This window comes from Gadus morhua, chromosome 19 (genome assembly GCF_902167405.1).
Source record: "Gadus morhua chromosome 19, gadMor3.0, whole genome shotgun sequence".
Lineage (NCBI taxonomy): Eukaryota > Metazoa > Chordata > Actinopteri > Gadiformes > Gadidae > Gadus > Gadus morhua.
In genome coordinates, this window is record NC_044066.1 from 2076486 (window position 1) to 2096239 (window position 19754).

At 42.8% G+C, this 19754-nt stretch overlaps 3 protein-coding genes across 4 annotated transcripts; 1 reads left to right on the plus strand and 2 right to left on the minus strand.

Moving 5' to 3' along the window:
- Nucleotides 1–1299: 1299 nt before the first annotated feature.
- pdcl (phosducin-like) lies at nucleotides 1300–5770 on the plus strand. The gene is made up of 4 exons (XM_030341406.1): nucleotides 1300–1418; nucleotides 2216–2403; nucleotides 3257–3438; nucleotides 4726–5770. The coding sequence occupies exons 2-4, from the start codon at nucleotides 2229–2231 to the stop codon at nucleotides 5290–5292; spliced, it is 924 nt and encodes a 307-aa protein (XP_030197266.1). The 5' UTR covers nucleotides 1300–1418; nucleotides 2216–2228; the 3' UTR covers nucleotides 5293–5770.
- Nucleotides 5771–6347: 577 nt separating this feature from the next.
- Nucleotides 6348–13050, minus strand: LOC115532001 (histidine-rich glycoprotein-like). Its single transcript, XM_030341410.1, has 4 exons — nucleotides 12728–13050; nucleotides 8663–8771; nucleotides 8098–8214; nucleotides 6348–6896 (listed from the first exon to the last, which is right to left on the minus strand). Exons 1-4 carry the CDS (start codon nucleotides 12752–12754, stop codon nucleotides 6751–6753), a joined length of 399 nt encoding a protein of 132 aa, XP_030197270.1. The 5' UTR covers nucleotides 12755–13050; the 3' UTR covers nucleotides 6348–6750.
- Nucleotides 13051–14886: 1836 nt separating this feature from the next.
- rpl28 (ribosomal protein L28) lies at nucleotides 14887–18012 on the minus strand. 2 transcript variants are annotated; one of them, XM_030341409.1, is made up of 5 exons: nucleotides 17753–18012; nucleotides 17179–17266; nucleotides 16891–17014; nucleotides 16175–16293; nucleotides 14887–15011 (listed from the first exon to the last, which is right to left on the minus strand). In XM_030341409.1, exons 2-5 carry the CDS (start codon nucleotides 17257–17259, stop codon nucleotides 14922–14924), a joined length of 414 nt encoding a protein of 137 aa, XP_030197269.1. In that variant the 5' UTR covers nucleotides 17260–17266; nucleotides 17753–18012; the 3' UTR covers nucleotides 14887–14921. The 2 variants fall into 2 exon arrangements, with proteins under 2 accessions (XP_030197269.1, XP_030197268.1); XM_030341408.1 differs by having other exon boundaries at nucleotides 17672–17793.
- Nucleotides 18013–19754: the final 1742 nt, after the last annotated feature.

Genomic DNA, 19754 nt, shown 5'->3' on the forward strand with positions numbered 1-19754 from the left:
TGTTGACCCCTAGCCCCTGGAGGGACACTTGGATAATAAATAATGGAACATATACTGGAGTATATAACGGGCAATGCAATCCTAAAAAATACTGACTTCAACTTGTGCACTGGTGTACTTTCTGCTCTTGACACCATTTGCAGGCAGGGAGCAATAATGTACAGCATATCTTGCCTGTACTTTGAAACGGATGCGCTGGGATGCTTATTATACCATAACTATTTCAATACAAATAAATGTTCTACTGATGCCATGTGTAATTGAAATACATAATTGTATTTTTGAAATATAACAATTTTCATCGGTCTTGTATAGCGATCTACAGGTGTATCTGAATTAGACTCGAAGAATAGTCAATTACTTTCAGTGATTTATTTTAAAAGTGAAACGTATTCAAACGGAAATATTTCAAGCCTTTGGATTCTTGATTATGGCTTTTAGCTCATTAGAACCCAATATTCAGTATAAAATAATTGTAGGCCTTCTGACAAGTGTTATTGTATTTGTACTTGTACTCATTTTGCATTAACCGCATCAATGCGGAGTGGTAGTCGATTAGCTTGTTGCTCTGCCGAGTTATGGAAGCCCAGGTTGCTTCAATGGCAGCCTTCAGCTCGTCTGCATTGTTTGGTCTCATGTCACTTATCTGCCTCTTGACAATACCTCATCAATTGGACTTCAAGCAACTTGGATTCTGTGCCTCTCAATTCTTCCTCCAGACTGAGGGACCTTGATTTCCAAATGGAAAGAGCGACAGACCAGTTCTCATGATGCACTGACTCCTGCCTCAGTCCACTCCATGTGGAACTGAACATATTTTTGAATAGCCTTTGCTTGATGAGTGTGACCTTGAGTCTACAATATTTAACTATTTCACAATATTCTAATTTTATGAGATATTGAATTTTGGGTTTTCATGAGCTGTAAGCCATAATCATCTAGATTAATACAAATAAAGGCCTGATATACTTGCCACCGATATACTTTACCACCGTTACCACCGTAATCACCTTAGGGCTACTCAATGTACTCACGTCACCGTACGAACCCTACTTGCCATGCTTACATTGCTCACCCTACTTACCATACTCACCATGCGTTGATCAATTTATGAGGTGGGCGTGTTTTAGCTACGTAGCCCAGAAATTAGATAACATCTCAATTCTCAATAAAAAAAAAAAAATGCGTGATTGTTTTTGCACACAGAGTTGATGTCGCTGTGCAGTGTGTAAAGGACTGCTGGGGTGGTCCCTCTTTGTGAGCAATGAGCATCATCACCAGGCTGTGGGGGCGGTCCCTCTTTGTGCGCGTCATCAGCAGTTTACCATTTTGTTCTCCAACCGGGAAGTGCTTTATCCTCCAGTAGATTGGATTTGTTGCGCTGCGGCTGGAGTTGCATTCATATCTTTAAAGATAAGGTAAGATAAAACGAATGTAAATAATAATAATACAGCTTTTCAAAAATGCATCGTCGAGAAATATTCCTGTCCATCATGACGGCTGAATTGATTTAACAAATGGCTTTTTGTTGCGCTGTCAGGCGTTGACAGATAGTTAGCACTAGTGACTAGCTCTAGAGCCTAGCTTTCAGATCTAATGCCAGCAGATGGGAGCCTCGGGTTCTCCAACAATGGAGCCGTCAGCTGCTGACCTACTTATACAATTCACCTTTGTGTTTAACTGCAGATACATTTCTGCTTGAAACGTCAAGCTTTTAGCAAGTCTGAAATGACTTGCCGCTAGCTCTCAGATATTTGTCTTTTTAATGGGACTGAAATTATGAATGACTCTGATCTACCCTGAAGATCTACTCTAGATCTCTAGATCTCCCCTGAGGAACATTATAAGACGTGTATTCAGCTTAGTGGTTTCTGTCACTTATCATGTGGAGGCTGATGCTCAAGGATATGTGCTTCCCTTAGTGACCTATTCTGACATAATCTGTCATCTCTTTGCTAAATTGTTTGATTTGACATACCTTCATGTTTATATATATATATATGTGCATGTCTATCTAACATAACGTTAGTATGCAAGTCATCTGATAAATGTATGGTGAGGCAAAAAGAGAGTGATGTGTTAAGTAGTCATCAAAATAGTAGCCACACCCCCAACGTTTGAATAATAAGACAAACTATGGGAAGTTAAAATATGTATTTGTTAGTAAGCATCCTTTTTTTTTCTTTTTACAATTTCAACCTCTTTCCGTTTCCAGTTGAGGAGTAGCCATGACGACACTGGACGATAAACTTCTTGGGGAAAAGCTCCAGTACTACTACAGCAGCAGCGAAGGCGAGGGCAGCGACGATGAGGAGGAGGAGGATGAAGCCAAGACCATCCGTAACCCTGATGTGCTGGAGCCGGAGATAGAGTACAGCGCTGATGGCAGTGCCGTCAACACAGGTCACTGATGAGACCTCACTGTGGTTTTAATATACTATTAAGACATTCAGCACCGGTCCTTCACCCAAAATAACTTGATAGTGAATGATATCTTCTTTTAGATGTATGTCAGGGTTATGCATCTCGCTCATGGATGACTATCGGTTAGACTGTGGACATTTGGGTCCAACCCAGAATCGTTTGGGATGAGATACTAAACGGCCAATCCCTGTCTCCTCCTTGTTGAGTGTCGAGGTGTACCTGAGCAAGACACCTCACCCTAACTGCTCCCAACGTTGTTGGTGTGTAAATGGGTGTAAGTCGCCTTGGACAAAGGCGTTTGCTAAATGTAAATGCAAATATATTCTTCCGAGATATAATAATTTGTCAAGATTTATTTTCTACAGAACGTATTTCTACAGTGGCCCATCTAACTCCATAGGTTGGATTTTCAACCTTTATAGACACTTTGCCTAAGGACGGTGTGCAGACAGGAGGTTTTAGCTTGTCTCACCACCATCTACAGGATGGGTTTAGTTAACCATTTAGTGCCGAGTTTGTGTTCGCTGTTGGCCCAGGAAAGATGAGGGGAAGGCAATGCTTTTGATTTAGTTTGTTTTGGTTCGGTAAGGCTTGTTTCTAGTAGAGACCCATACCATATAAGATGCGTCTTCTTCTTGCCTTCTCCAGCAGAATTGGTCAAAATACATCTGAAGTGAAAGATAATGTTTTTAGATCAATCTTACACCCATAACAATGTAATGTTGATTATAATCAGTGATGATCAAACCTCATCTGTGAAAACAATACAGTATAATGCATCAACTCTAAAGTTGTAGGCCTAGTACTAAATGGGACACAATCTGTCCCTCAGGCCCGAAGGGGGTGATCAACGACTGGAGGAAATACAAGCAGTTGGAGGTGGAGCAGAGGCAGGAGCAGAAGAAGGAGATGGAGAGGCTGATCAAGAAGCTGTCCATGACCTGCCGCTCAGACCTCGACCTGGAGAACGACAAGGAGAAGCAGAAGGCGCTTGAAGAAAAGATTGCTGGGAAAGTAAGAGATGAGCACTGGATTCCCTACTGTGGTCACAGGGGAACCTGCCACCTGGCTGGCCTGCAGCGTGTGTTTTGTGTGTCGTATGTGTGTGTCCTCCGGCGGCGGTCCGCAAACGGCCATACTCCCTTTCTCTTCCATGTCGCGGTTCAACCTGGACTTCAGAGAGTCAAAGCCAAAGTTCCTTTCCCCCTATTCGTTCTCAACCATGGCCAAGATAATCCCCACTACGAGTCTTTACTTGTTGTGGAAGTACCAGAGGGTCGGAGAACCAGTGTTTAAGATTCATAGTATCAGAGAATATCCCCGTAAGTTTGGCTTCGGCGCAATGAAAGAATAAAGATTGTAAACATGTCGGAAGAAAAATACATTTATTTCGACAGATGTGCCCGAAGTTACTACTTTACAACCTCGTTGATGACCAACATTAGGAAAACATGTACTTTTAATTCAGCCTTGGGTGAAATCGAAGCGTAGTGTATTGAATGCATCTTGATGATGATATATTTATTATAGAGGTAACTACATTTGCCTTTTTAAATAAATCAGTTTCTCGTACTCAAACTGCGACAACAACACGACTATCGTCTCCTACTTCCGGCTCATGGCCCCCAGAATCGATCTCGAGCCTGTGCCGAACGCATAATCCAATCCCAATCGTATTGAACACAAACATGCACGCTTAATTCAACTATCAATCTAATAATCTCAGGGTCTTCATTAGACTATGAGAAACTCAATTCGGTTGGATTTTAGTCTGTTTAAGTGTATACATGCGTCTTAATAATCCAATCATAGTCGGACTAACCCAATAATTAGATTTTCTTGAGTGTTCACTGGGGACTCCATCCCTTCAACCTCCCCTCTGAAAGTTGGCACAAACAAGCACATGAGAAGAGTCGGCCCCTTTTTACTTTCCTTACATTTAGCTTATGAATTGAGATATGAATTGCGGAAGAATGCCATGTGCTATGTCCTTTATTAGAATTACTAAAGCACGTTGAAAAATGCGTAGTTTCCCAGTTTTTATGACTTAATTTAGCCTGTTTTAATCAGATATATAATAATAACCATGGTTATAATATAAATCCATGTTTTTTTGAAAGTTCACACCTCAATTGGTGTGGGGTGAAAAACAATGCATTAGCTACAATAGACCTGACTGCAGTGATGCACGTTTTAATATGTCACTTTCAACGGCGTTCAAACTACAATTATAGATATGTTTTTTAATTAGTGTAACTGAAAACGCCCATGCACTTCATGCTGCCTGTCTGTTGTGCCCAGATGACCCTGCAGGAGTACAACATGCTGCAGGAGCAGGAGGACGACGAGGACTTCCTGCAGCACTATCGCACGCAGCGCATCGAGCAGATGCGCCGGCAGCTGGGCCGCGGGAAGCGCTTTGCGCAAGTCCTCAGCCTGGAGAGTGGGGAGGAGTTCCTGGAAGCCCTGGACAACGAGGACAAGAGCACGCTGGTGATGATCCACATCTACGAGCACGAGGTGCCGGGTTGCGAGGCCATGCGCGGCAGCCTGCTATGCCTGGCGCAGGAGTACCCGCTGGTCAAGTTCTGCTGCGTGCGCAGCGGGGCCATCAGCACCAGCGCCCTGTTCCGGGGCAGCGCCCTGCCCGCGCTGCTGGTGTACAAGGCCGGAGACCTGATCGGGAACTTCGTGCGGGTCACTGACCAGCTGGGGGAGGACTTCTTTGCCGTGGACGTGGAGGCCCTGCTGCAGGAGTACGGCCTTCTGCCCGACAAACCAGCCACCGTCATGCCCAAGACCATCCGCAACGGGGCCATCGTGCAGCACCTCCATGAGGACGACGACTCTGATCTGGAGATAGACTAGAGGCCCCCTTTTATCTCACGCACCGCACTCACATGAAGGATACACATGCTGCATAGTTAGGCATAGACCACTCTGTGTTTTTGAAGACTGCATGATGCTCCCACTGACCCAATGAAATGGACCTAAAGTAAGCAAATCAGTACAAAAACGAATTAATGACGCTAAAGTCCGTTCCATCATCATGTCATATTCATTCCATTGTAAACACCATATTTAACAAGAGTTAATCTTGGCCTAAAAGAAGATAGGGATTATGGTGCTAAATAGGTCCATGTGTTTGGTTCAGCTTTGTATCTTTTATTTATTTCTGTTAGTTAGTTTTCTGTTTAGGTTGCATGTGTTGTGTTTCACTGTTTTGAGGTGTAAATCCTACTGGCTGCATTTGGCTTTATTTAGTTTTATAACTTTTATATGTGTTTGGCCATTACAAACTTGTTGATGAGTGATAGAGAAAATAAAAAAATATTTGAAGACTGTCGTCATGGCTTTGTTTTCTAGAATGAGTTGTTTCAGCATTTCCTGTGGTCAAATAATGTTCATGGCTTAGGAAGGTTCCTAGCAGTGAAATATCCAAGTCGCAGCCATATACCAAGTGTCGTGCCATTCGGACTTACGATAAACAAATGATAAACATAACCAACCTTATTTTCATACAAGCATACTAATTAATTCGATAAATGATAATTGACAGAAGGGTGATCGTGAGACACCATTCTCAATTGAATAACCATTTCGGGTAACATTTGTACCAAAGAATGGGGCATGGCCTTATCTCCCATCCTCCAGTTAAGGATGGTCCAGAGTAACCAAGGCTGAATGAGATGGACTGATCTCATTATCAGCTCTTATCATGGCTCAGATACTTCTGGAACCTTTCAACTCAGTTAGTAACCTTATTTAACATAAGGCTATTCCACCGCCGCCTGTAACGTTTGCACTGGATCATCCGTTTTCTCCTCAGACCAAATTGAGAGAAAAAGTCCCTGGGTTTAATGAGTCAAGCAGGATCTTTGAATGAGTTTATGGAAATGAATAAACCATTACATACACAGAAATAATATCAACATTCTGAGCCCATATTTAATGCATTAAATACGCCCCATTATATCCCCCAGGTTTCTGGTTGTGCCCTGCCTCAGCTCTGCGACGCTACAATCGACTCACCATTCCACCACACTGGATTTTCCATAGAATCTTTTCACAGCACATGAACAAGTCAAGCCAATCCAGACCAATCAATAACCACTTAACGAAAATAAAAAAAAGTACTGGATGGGTCCTATGAATGAAAGGATTTTAAAACATACCAACCCATATCTCGATATACTCACAGCAGTCACGCTCAGCTTTTATGGCTGAGTATCAACATAATTTCTGCAAGATCAATGTTACAGGCAGTCAATATAGATCTACTATATGAATGTACATTTATACATTTGTGAGGCAGGCTAGTGTAGCCTAAATAGAGACAGACATCAGCAGGGTAATGTTCAGTAGGGCCAGGAGGAGCAGGGAGGGGGTAGGGACATGGAAGCTTCCAGAGTTGTGGGGGTCATGTCCACACAGAGCATGCTCCAACAGAAGATGGGTTTCTTCACTGATGCCTGTCAGAGAGGGGAGACAGAATAATAACTATTTTAGTAGCTTGAGTTAAGAGACTCACTGAGATAACAGACACACTGATCCATAACACTGCGGGAGGCACAGTTGGCAGTCGGGTGGGGGTCAGGGAATGGTAGAATGGGTACCAGATGATTATGCCAACTTGACCTGAAGATGAATACAAAACAACCATACAAACCATTGAGGTGCTACAATGTGGAGCATTGAGGTACTGTTTAATGAAAAAGTAAAATACAAACAACTTCTCCTTTTGGTTGCAATGCCACAGTGACCCAAAGTGTTGGCCATGTAATCAATGTCGGCTAATGGCGAGATTGGCCCTGTTACACAACTTTCTATTGTGTTCAGTGAGTCTACGTTAATTATGGGGCCAAGCACAAAGAGTGAGGCCCCTTATTGTGATAGGAGGGGTTATTACCAGAAACCCCTGCCCAGCAATCTCCTGAACCCTTTGACCTACAGTCATGACAGTTGTTATACATGAGTGACACATTTGCCTCAAGAACCTATGATGTCCTAATAGATTTACTGAAAATACTAAAATCGCTAAGGATGCTACGCTTTAGACTTAAGTTCAATTCTTTGGTGTATGGAATCTATGGACCAATATATACCATATTGAGAAGGTACGTTTGTATGTTAAGTGCGAATGATGCATGGAAAATTTAAATTCTAAATTTAAAAGTAAAATCACTTGTTCATATCAGGACCGACTTGTAGGATTTTGAGGGACAAAATTCTGAAGATGTAAACAAGCATTGGTCAATCGGGGTGTGGCATCAAAATGGGCGTGGCTTGTGACAAAAATGACAAAAGTTCCTTGGCCGAATGTTCGATTTTAGCAGAACTAACTTTTTGACGGTTGGGGAGAAGGCTAATTGCTCAGTAAGATTATGTCTATTGACCCAAGAACATGGTCAAAAGACCACCATTTTAGAAGACAAATGTGGGATTAATTTGATCCAAATTACCATCAAATTCAGTGCATTTAAAGTAACATGGATTAAGATTATAATCAGTCCCAGATGTATCCTGATTGGACCATAGGGGGCGCTATAGCAATCTAAAGAATATGCAAACATTTTACAAGAACATCTCCTGACCTTTGATCTACAGTAAGTTAATTAAAGCTGCCTTTAATTTATGGTTTTGGTGGTAGGCACGGGGCAAAATAATACTCACCATGTGCTGACCATTCATTCCACATACTTCGAGCATCCTCATTATGGTTGTCGCTATGGGGGTCGCTATGGTGGTCGCTATGGTGGTCGCTATGGTGGTCGTTATGGTGATTCTCATCTGGATGAAAAGCAGAGGTAGCTTGAATAACAACATAATTAAGTTAGAAATAAAGGCAGTACTTCAGGGACCATCTATATGCATTAGAACGTGTTAGGAGTAAAATGTTAAGACTAAGATGAATTCAACTAAAACTGAGCCAATGGGGAGACTCTTAATGAAATATTTTATATATGCAAAACAAGCACGAAATTAAGAAAAAAACGTGTCACACCAATTCATTAGAGATGTTGACAAGGGAATTAATTTTGAATAAGCTTTATTCAAAATGTTTCAAACTGAAACAAGTGATGTTCATCTTGAACAATAAATTACAAATTTAAAATGAAATACTTAATAAAGAAAATAAAGAATTAACTGGATTACATAAATACATAAATCCAATACTCATTGTGGATGTCTGTTGGTAAATTGAAAATCCCATATATGTTTGGCTGTATCACGTTACCATTCGAGTGGTGCCACAGCATTCTCTTGAGCTCTCTGAGGGCTTGAGTGAGGTTCTCCAGCTGGTCGTGAAGGTGGATGTTCTCTTCTATCAGAGCATGGATGGTGTCCTGCAGCTCAAAAGTAGAACTTTGTTTCACCAGCAGAACCAGAGTTAAAAAAAGCAACACTGGCCTAAATCCTCCCATGGCGACCACAGCATTGAATATCCAAAGAGCGGAAAAAAGTACACATCTTCACAAATAACTAGCTATCAATCCCAGGTACATAAAGAACTAAGAGAAGAGCTGGGTGTCAGCAGAGAAACCATGGGCTATCTCATCAGCCTCACTCGGGGAGGAGTAGCTACAGGGTTTTTTCCTACAAAAGCGTGACAGGGAAAGCCGCCAGTGGGCGACTCTGGAATAAATCCAAAGGTTTCTTCACCACTGCTCAGTCTCTGACCATAAACTGAATCGTTGCCTTACTAGGTTTGATCCATATTTAATATAGTTACAAACACATGAAATAAATAACTACCAATGACACGCGAGTCACCTCCCCCTCCTATTGATCGATGGTAGCAGAGGGCACGGCGGCAGATCTACGGAACATTGTCCAATAGGTAATCGATGGGGACATTCTGGATTTAATTAATGGGAGCTGATGTTGGCACGTGGGTCAACGTGGAGGGGAAAGTCAACACCACCAAGAGTACACATCTAATCATGACCTATCCATATTTAGCTTGTAGATTCATATTAATAGATAGCATGCACTGAAAAGAGTATAACCATTTAACAGAAGCCATGAATCAGAACGGTTTGTATAACTCCTGTATCCTATTTAGGGGTCATTTTAGGACAAACACAAGCCACTCATAAAACGGGTCATGGGTCTGTTCATTCTATGTACCTGGGGAGTAGGCTTATCTTCTCTAGTTTACACTTCTATCCGTGCCTCGGTACAAAGGCAGACACTAAATGGGTGTAAAGAGTGGGAGTGTTGCCCTTAGACAGTGAGGATGTGAGTTTCAAAAACATTTCTCCTGCTCAGTTAGGAGTTTCAATTTTTGATAATGGCCGTGACAGTGCAAAATATGGCAAATAATATAGCAATATTTAGAAAAGGTAGATTTGTCCCCCATCAAAAAAAAGAAAAAAATATATTTTTTTAAAGGTTGAAAAAATAGGTAATGAAAAACATTTCAAGGGGCTCAAAACATATATATATATATATATCCTTCTGACCTGTAAATAAGTTTCCCAATCATTTCAGACACCACTATATTGGACCATACCATCTTAACCGCACAGTCAAAGGCGCGTGCGCAGGCACGTTACTCTCGCTCACGCCTGGTCCATGGATCAGGTCCGGTCAACCTTGGCCCAATCACACTAGGCCATCTGTACCGTGCCTGAGTACGTTTGCCCCCTAACATCTAGATCGTTTGGCTAGTGTGGGCACGCCATCCGTACCTACTACTTAGTAAAATAAAAAGGGGGGCCTGTGCGGAGTCCACGTGCCCAGGGGCCCGATATCTCATAATCCGTCTATGTGGCGGGCTGTGCCGCGTTCCAGGCAGGCTCTTGGTTGGGCCTTAACACGTGTTTTTCCGACCCGTTACCCCTGGCGAGTTAGCTAGCTAACATGAGCTAGCTGACGTTTGAGTTGTAATGACGCATTTACCGGTAACGTTATGACAATGGATCGCTCGCTAACATCCGGGGCAGCTGGAGTGATACTGCTCTTTGGACTCTTTTATGCTCTTAACATGGAATATGTCCAGGGGTTCAGGTTCACCTTTGAGGCTCTTAAGAAGAACCTGATGGAGCTTGGTTCCAACAAGATGAGCTCCAAGATTCGCAAACTGAATGGTGAACTCCACACTGCACAGTAGTGTGTGCCATGTGTAAACATGCTTGTGTGTGTTTGCGGCCTGCAGAGTATGGGCACCTGTGCTTTTGTGTCTGTGTATTAAAGGAGACATATTATGGTGTGTTTTCCCAACAATTAAACATAGTATTTGAGTTCCAGAAAACATGTTTTTGAAGCTGTTTGCTGGAAATAGCTTTTAGGAAAAAAAATATTGTCTACTGCTATTCCCCTCTGTTCCAGTCCCTTCAGAATGAGCTGTTTCTGCTGTCTGTAGCCTTGATGCAAATGAGCTGCTGCCCATTGACCAATGAGCTGTCAGACTGAACCACAGCATGGAGGAGAAGGAATTGTTGCCGTTTGCTGACTCCTAGAGATCTATATCTATATAATATAATGTAACATAATAATAATATTATATACAGGTATTTATATAATCGATCTAATATCACGGCCAAAAGCTATGTGCGCCTCGGATGATATTATGAATAATAAAGACTGTGTCTGACGTCTCTGGTACTTCCACAAGTAAAGACTCGTAGTGGGGGATATCTCGGCCATGGTTGAGAAGAATTGGGGGGAAGGAACTTTTGCATTGACTCTCTGAAGTCCATGAACCGCGACATGGAGAAGAAAAGGATTGTACTCCGGGAGCTGAGCTGCCGGACTGCCGCACTGCCCCGCACCGGAGCTGCCGGCCGCTGTCAAAGCCGTCCGGCCGCAGTCCGGCAGCTCCGGCGGTGTACTCCGGCCGATGAGCAGCTCCGCCTGGGGAAGCTCGGCGGCAGTCCGGCAGCTCAGCTCCGGGAGGGAAATCCCTTTCTACTCCATGTCTCCTCCTCCCGACTTCCCTTCGGCGGGGTGAGCTCGGCGCCAGAGAAAGGGATTGTACTCCCGGAGCTTAGCTGCAGGGCTAGCGCCGAGTTCCCCCCGACGGAGCTGCTCGTCCGCTGGTCCACAAAATCTTAGCGATGCTCTGATTGGAGGGGAGTGGGGAAGTGTGGGAGTGTGGGAGCTAATGCCGCTTTTCCACTGCATGGTACCAGCTCGACACGACTCGACTCAGCTCGCCTTTTTTGCGTTTCCACCGCGAAAACATGGTATCTGGTACCTGAAGTGGCTGCTTTTTCTAGTACCGCCTCGCTCTAGGTTCCAAGCGGCTGAGCCGATGCTAAAAGGTGACGTCGGCAGACGGCCGGCCACTGATTGGCCAGAGAGTGTGACGAAGTCACGAGAGCGACATGGCAACCATGCTGGTAACAGCCATAGCAGCGCCGCAGCCAACATATTCCACTTCTTCAACATGCCAGCTAATAATACGAACACGAATACCATCGCATCGATGTTCTCCATTGTTGTTATGTGGGTTCTGTCCATGTGTGGGTTACGTAGGTGTTGTTTGCGTCGCGTACAAAAATACGTCACGGCCCTTTCGCGCAGCCGACCCCGCCCACGTCCCGGAGGTACTATTTGCGGTGGAAAAGGACCCGCGCTGCTACCGTGTCGAGTCGTGTCGAGTCGCGTCGTGTCGAGTCGAGCTACATGTGCGGTGGAAAAGCGGCATAATATTCAAATCTGCCCCCTTCATACGTAGGAGGGGGCGCCAAAACTGACTCGCTCGTTTGGTAGCTGGAGGCGGGCTGCTTCCAGAAATGCGTATCTCACTCAAAAAATCATGCACAGACTGATTTCAAAGTTTGTATGCGTGTGGGATCACCATTCTACCCACAACAACACCCCATATCCCAGGAAAAGTGCTGTTTTCATAATATGTCCCCTTTAACCTGCTAGCCAGCACTTTACGAGGGGGAGAACCTCAGCGGCACTTAGTTGCACCTAGCCACAGGTGCTGAAGCCATTTAAGACTGTTATATTGTTGGGCTTTGAGTGAATGTTTTGAATTTAGTCGTTTGAGGGTCAATACTGCTTCCAGAGAGCAATATTTAATTTAATTACAGTTCAGATTTGATAGAGCCTGTGTATAAGCTTATTACCATGTGTGTGTTTGTTCTGGTTCATTTGCTTGGTAGGCAATCTATTTTTTACTTGACTTGCATTTCTTAAAGATCATTACAGTTTATATCCGTGCTGAAAACACAGCAGCAGATTCAGATGCCGTCTTGATAAAGACTGCCCTTTTAAGGGTAGTCTTTATCAAGATGGCATCTGGACAGGGAGATTCCAGTCACCAGAGGGTGATAAAGCAGTATACCATGTTGGTTTTTAGAAAACATAGCATCCTGCCCTCATGGCCCTGTCCTGCTCTCTCGATCCTCTTCTCTCCCGCCTCCGATCCTCTCCATCCTTGAAAGAAAATATAGTTTGGTTCAATAACTGAAATGGTGAGAAAATCATTTGGATCAAGGCAAAGATTTAAGGTTGGGTCAAGTACAGTATTGCTGTTTACATCAACATAAAATAATCAGGTCATAACAAGTGACTCAATTTAAATTCCGTGAAGTCAAATATATCGGATGTGATATCTGGACATCATTTTTTTTAATTTGAGCATGGTTATACTTTTTCCAGTGTATATACAGGTGCTGGTCATATTATTAGAATATCATGAAAAAGTTGATTTATTTCATTAATTCCATTTAGAAAGTCAAACCTGTAGAATGTATACATTCATTCCAAACAGACTGATACATTATAAGTGTTTTTTGCCAAAAAGAAGATGATTATAGCTGACAACCAATGAAAACCCTAAATTCAACATCTCAGAAAATTAGAATATGGTGAAAAGGTCAGATATTGAAGACACCTGGTGCCACACTCTAATTAGCTAACTAACTCAAAACACCTGGAAAAGCCTTTAAATGGTCTCTCGTTTTGATTCTGTATGACACACAATCATGGGGAAGACTGCTGACTTGACAACTGTCCAAAAGATGACCATTGATACTTTAAAGAAGGAGGGCAAGACACAAAAGGTCATTGCCAAAGAGGTTGGATGTTCCCAGAGCTCTGTGTCCAAGCACATTAATAGAGAGGCGAAGGGAAGAAAAAGATGTGGTAGAAAAGAGTGTACAAGCAAGAGGGATAAACGCGCCCTGGAGAGGATTGTCAAACAAAACCGATTCAAAAATGTGGGGGAGATCCACAAAGAGTGGACTGTAGCTGGAGTCAGTGCTTCAAGAAGCACCACACACCGACGTATGCAAGATATGGGCTTCAGCTGTCGCATTCCTCGTGTAAAGCCACTCTTGAATAAGAGACAACGTCAAAAGCGTCTCGCCTGGGCTCAAGACAAAAAGGACTGGACTGCTGCTGAGTGGTCCAAAGTTATGTTTTCAGATGAAAGTAAATTTTGTATCTCCTTTGGAAATCAAGGTCCCAGAGTCTGGAGGAAGACAGGAGAGGCACAGAATCCACGTTGCCTGAAGTCCAGTGTAAAATTTCCACAGTCAGTAATGGTCTGGGGTGCCATGTCATCTACTGCTGTTGGTCCACTGTGTTTCCTGAGGTCCAGGGTCAATGCAGCAGTCTACCAGGAAGTTTTAGAACACTTTATGCTGCCTGCCGCGGACCAACTTTATGGAGGTGACGATTTCATTTTCCAACATGACTTGGCACCTGCACACAGTGCCAAATCTACCAGTACCTGGTTTAAGGACCATGGTATCCCTCTTCTTGATTGGCCTGCAAACTCACCTGACCTTAACCCCATAGAAAACCTATGGGGTATTGTGAAGCGGAAGATGCGAGATGCCAGACCCAACAATGCTGAAGAGCTGAAGGCCACTATTAAAGCAACCTGGGCTCTCATAACACCTGAGGAGTGCAACAGACTGGTCGACTCCATGCCACGCCGTATTGCTGCAGCAATTCAGGCAAAAGGAGCTGCAACTAAGTATTGATTGCCATACATGCTGAAACTTTCCATGTTCATACTTTTCAGTTGGCCCACATTTCTAAAAAATCATTTTTTGTACTAGTCGTAACTAATATTCTAATTTTCTGAGATACTGAATTTGGGATTTTCAGTAATTGTCAGTACTAATCATCCAAATTAAAAGAAATAAACATTTCAAATATATCACTCTGTGTGTAATGAATTGATATATGTAAGTTTCACGTTCTGAATATAATTACTGAATTAAATCAACTTTTTCATGATATTCTAATAATTTGACCAGCACCTGTATATATATTTACGATCAGTACAGTCGAGTTATTAGTAATTCAAAAATTGTAAACTCCTATACATAGCAATTTTCGAAACGGGCTTGTAAGGCTCATCAAACTCACAGCTGGTGCCATTTCATGGGACCTTTAATATCAGCCAATTTAAATGTTTACATTTTGTTTGTATATACACCCTCCTGCTCCTATTCCAGCAACAATAATCAAACACAAATGACCAAGCAGTGTTTTCAAAATGTTTTATTTCAGAATTACGACATTTATGCGGTCTTGGCAGCCCTGGTGCGCTTCTTCCTGATCACCACAGGCTTCTGGCTCTTCAGGATGGCACTGGCACGACGCAGAGCCGCCTGAAGGGAGAGCAGAGTTTGCATTACAAAACACATTTCTAAAACTTGAAAAGGGGTCGGCAGGATAGTCAAATGTTTAAGTTATTCACTAGCAGGCGAAAGGCTCTTGGTTCAAACCCCAACATCCAGTCTACTGATTTAGGCCTCCCTGAGCCAGTGAATCGTACTTGATCAATAAAGTCGCCATGTATGACATTTCAACTTGTGTCTGGCTTAAAACTACCTGGACATATACAAGGCAGCATTAATTAAAGAATACCTGATGGAACACATTTAATACAGATTTCACAGCCCAACGTGTATAGTCTGATTATAAATCCTCCTGAGGGTTATAGTAAACATAGTAAAGTAAACATTTATTTGTGTTTCTGATTATGTTATTTTCTCTCAACTGGATAAATAAGGCAAATCAAAATTTAATTTGCTGGTTTGAAATTCTTTATCCTCTCCCGAAAGCATCAAATATTTACGACTCATGAAAATTTGATCGTCGTCAAAACCACAAAGTAGAATATAATAATTGATCTGGTTGCAAATATATTAAGATAACTAAAAAAGTTTTGACAGATTACTGCATGCAATGTTAAAGCTTTGATAACACTGGCCGTGATCAAATTATTTACAATAACGAAACAAAGAAAGCACATTAACCAAAAATTGTATTAAACAGGAAAATAATAAGTCTCACTTAATGGGGAATAGCCTGCACACCACAGTAGTGCTCTGAAGCACTGAACCCAAACTACTCCCTACAGCTCGATGGCGGAGCTCTGCACTCCTGATGGAGGCGTTCGCCGTGGGATCAATTAAGTATCAAGATATTTAGGCAGGTATCCTACTTAGGACCATTCCTGCGAAGTAAGAGTGGTAGTGTAGTAAGAACTCAAATTGTTTACCAATGTTTGCATATCAAAAGTCAGTTGAACCGTGTTGGTGTTACAGCCACACTAGAGTTCCATTGGTCAGTTTTTTACCTGCTTTTTACTCTACGTTGAAGGATTGGGTTCGGCTTGTTAGAATGTATACCTAATCTCTTTAATTCTGCCTGTCCTTGTGTATGGAATATCCTAACTATTGAATAATTGTGAATTCTGGAGGCGTTGTATGTTTCTCTGAAAAGGACCACCCATGTCCTAATATTGGCCAAGTGTGGAGTTGCTCACCATGCGAAGGTCTCTCCTGTAGTTGTTCTTGCCGATGATGTGCCTGACACTGCTCAGGGTGGCGCGGGAGTTCTTGTTAATGGTGATCTTCTCGTATGTGCTGACAGGCTTGCGTTGACCTGTTCAATCGGAAGTAAGTATAGTAGTGTCAACATTAAGAGACAATCTTCAGGATGATAAAAGCCCCCCCCCCCGAGCCTTTCTGGAAAGGACTGCTCACTTACTATGTCTATACTGGCCAATGAAGCCATAATGATTCATAACTGTTTAAAACCCCATATTATCCACATCAGCTCCGTTTTCAAATGAACATAGTGCCGCTGGAAATAGCAAGGTGGCACGAAGCCACTATCGCATTGTCAGGGAAGAACTATATACTAAAGGGCTGATTATGGTTCCAAATACATGCAACACAAGGACCACGCAGACGCTTCGAGGCAGTCATGAACCTGTTTTGGTTCCGTGTCGGGTTTTAGTGAATGGACCAATCACAGCCCTTGCTTCTGTGTCGCCTCGACGGATGGTTACATTTTTGAGAGGCGCATGTCAGGCCCTTGCGGTGGACGAAATAAGGGTCCTTACCCCCCTTGCGTTGCGTGAACCTGGGACCATCATCAGCTTAACTTTCTTTCAGGGTTGTTAATTTGATTTATTTGGCAACAATTTATAAATGTCACTGGCTACATGCTGGAAAAAAAACAGATTCTAATCCTAACCTGCACGCTTCTTCAGGACAACCATGATTCCTTTGCCGTCAGCAGCGGGCTGCACACCCACAGTCTTCCTGTGCACCAGGCCATTGAAGCGGAACGAGTTCTTGGACTTCAGGTTGTTTGGCTCCTGTTCAACAAATATACAGGGAGATAAATATCACAATACAGATATAATACACATTCAGAATTAAGGTTATAGGTATAATTTTGAGATCATTTATGAATATCCGTCAGAGGATTTTCTAGAAATAGCAAGAAAGGGTTTACAGTAGTAACTAATATAACACTCACGGTGCTGTAGGTCTGTCCGTTCCTCTTGATGAGGAAGCTGGAGCAGTTACGAATAACCATCCACTGCAGGTGAGAAGACATGGCGAATCTAGAGACATGGGAGGACGGCAGACGTTAATTTGAGAGGCTCAGTTGAACAGCACATCAAATAGTCAACCCATCAAGTAAGTTGAGCAGCGCATGTGTTTATGAATACTAGAAGACAGCGAGCAGCGAGTGCCGTTGTCCACGGACATGAGAACAGATCGGTTGAACCATTTCCTAAAATGATGTATACAGTCATGGTCACATCGAATAAAGATAATCTTTGTTCAATGCTAAATGCCAGCACTAAATGAAGCAATGCTTCACTCGTTGCCTTCAATGCTAACCAATGCTAAGGCCCGACCAGCTCACAGGTTAACGCACATATTATACCATCTCAACGCTTCAGTCTGACAGATGGCACACAACGTCAAAGCAATAATAATATACCCATCAAAAAACGCCTTACTTATAATAGCGAAGTACCAAAAATGGGCCGTAAAGTAAAGGTTTAGAGGTGAGCCACTAACACACGGAGCGACCACGTTACCTTAGCGCGGAGGGAGAGGAAGAGAAAGGGCGGAAGCCGGATAAAATGGACTCTTTCAAATAGCCCTCCGCATGGACCTGAACCTCTTTCTCGTCATCTCAACCAAACATCGTTCTCTAATGCACTCAAACGTGATGCTGTAAGTGGAATAGTTTGGTAATTTTTAAATGCAAATTTTACGAAAAATTGACATTTAAATTATTCATTGTAATGTGGGACTATATTATCGGTCAATTGTTGGAGGAATGTTATTTGACTGCTGGTATTACTAGTGCGCCCCCTGTTGGCCTGGAGTGTGACGGGAATCATAGAGTGGCGAAGTCACGCCCGTTCCGGTAGAGCCCATGGGACCTATGAGATCGAAAAAATATGCATGGGTTTCAATGGAGAGAAAGTAATTATTGGACCGGGTTGAATTCACTGCGGGTCTCTCTTCTTATATCCACCTCAATATCCTTCTCAACACTCTCTGATCTCACTAAAAGGCTAGCAGCACGAAATCAAGGGATTTTTAGAATAGAAAAAAAAAAGTGATTAATCGCGAGTTAACTATGACATGAATGTGATTAATCGAGATTAAATATTTTAATCGCTTGACAGCAATATATATATATATATATATATACTCAACCCATAAACCATTGCGAATATATATATATATATATATATATATATATATATATATATATATATATATATATATATATATATATATATATATATATATATATATGTAAGTGTGTACGGTCTGTCTCACTTGTATTCATTTCACTCTGAAATAACTTGAATGGAACTTTAGATGTCTGGGGATGAGCAGCACTAGCCTGGCACCGCCCACCTACCTACTTCCGCTAAATTTTCATTCCACTTCAGTACTAGGTCTGGGTCTGCTTAATATGAATGCGTTCCATGGAAACCAGATTTCTGGCGGTCCAATCAGCGAACAGAGGGAGTGGCTGAGAACGATGACGTCTAGGTCGCGCGCCAGTTTCAGTTGCATTCAGAGGACGACAATGGAGAAGGATACGAGAGAAGCTATTCGGTCTGTTGTGGGATCGCTTCCGAAAATCGATCAATTAAAGCCGGAGCAAGAACAAGCTTTGCAGAGTTTTGTTGGTGGCCATGAAGTTGTGGCGCTTCTCCCCACCGGGTTCGGGAAAAGTTTGATTTTCCAGTTGGCTCCGTTAGTGGTGAAGGAGCCGGTCCCGTTGCATGACATATGTCACGACCCAACGCAATGCGGTTGGTTATGGCAGATCCAGAGTGCCACTGGGCAGATCCAATCATTTTAAAACTTCTACAGACACCCGCCTCCAAGTGAGTGAACGTTTGTCAATTGAGCAGTTCCAGACCTTCTGTACAAATGAAATTAAGTACGATGGTCTGGTAGGACCAGGCTAAAGCAGCACATCAGTCAGGAAGCTATTTAAATCTATAATTAGCGGTTCATTTTGTATACTTATGTAAAGCATTATGAAAAAATGTGCATGCACAATAAAGCGTTTTTTCTTTTTTGCATTTTCCCTCTGGGCTAAGCCCCGGAAATTTCAGAAACCCAGAAACACCCCTGACAGAGATCAACAGAATAGTGACTACAGCCCCCACACCAGGACCACACTCAACCCCACACTCAGCCCGCACACTCAGCACCACCCAACCCCACTCAGGCCCCACACCCAGCACCATTCAGCCTCCACACTCAGCCCCACTCAGCCCCCACACTCAGCCACAACACTCAGCACCACGCCACCTGGGTCGCTGCGCATTATTTAATAGCTGAACTGAAATGGGTTTTGTTTATGTTTCAATATTGGCCCGTCCTGCGTGTGGTTCCCACGGGACCGACAGTAACGTGGTGACGCCATCTAACAGACTCCTCCATTTGCGTAACGTTGACCACCCCCTATTTGAACCGCTCTGGTTCCGGAGGTAAATGTCCCATTATTTTCACCATTTACTTTTTGTAAAATTGTTATATAAAGAGTTTTAAGCTTGGAACAAA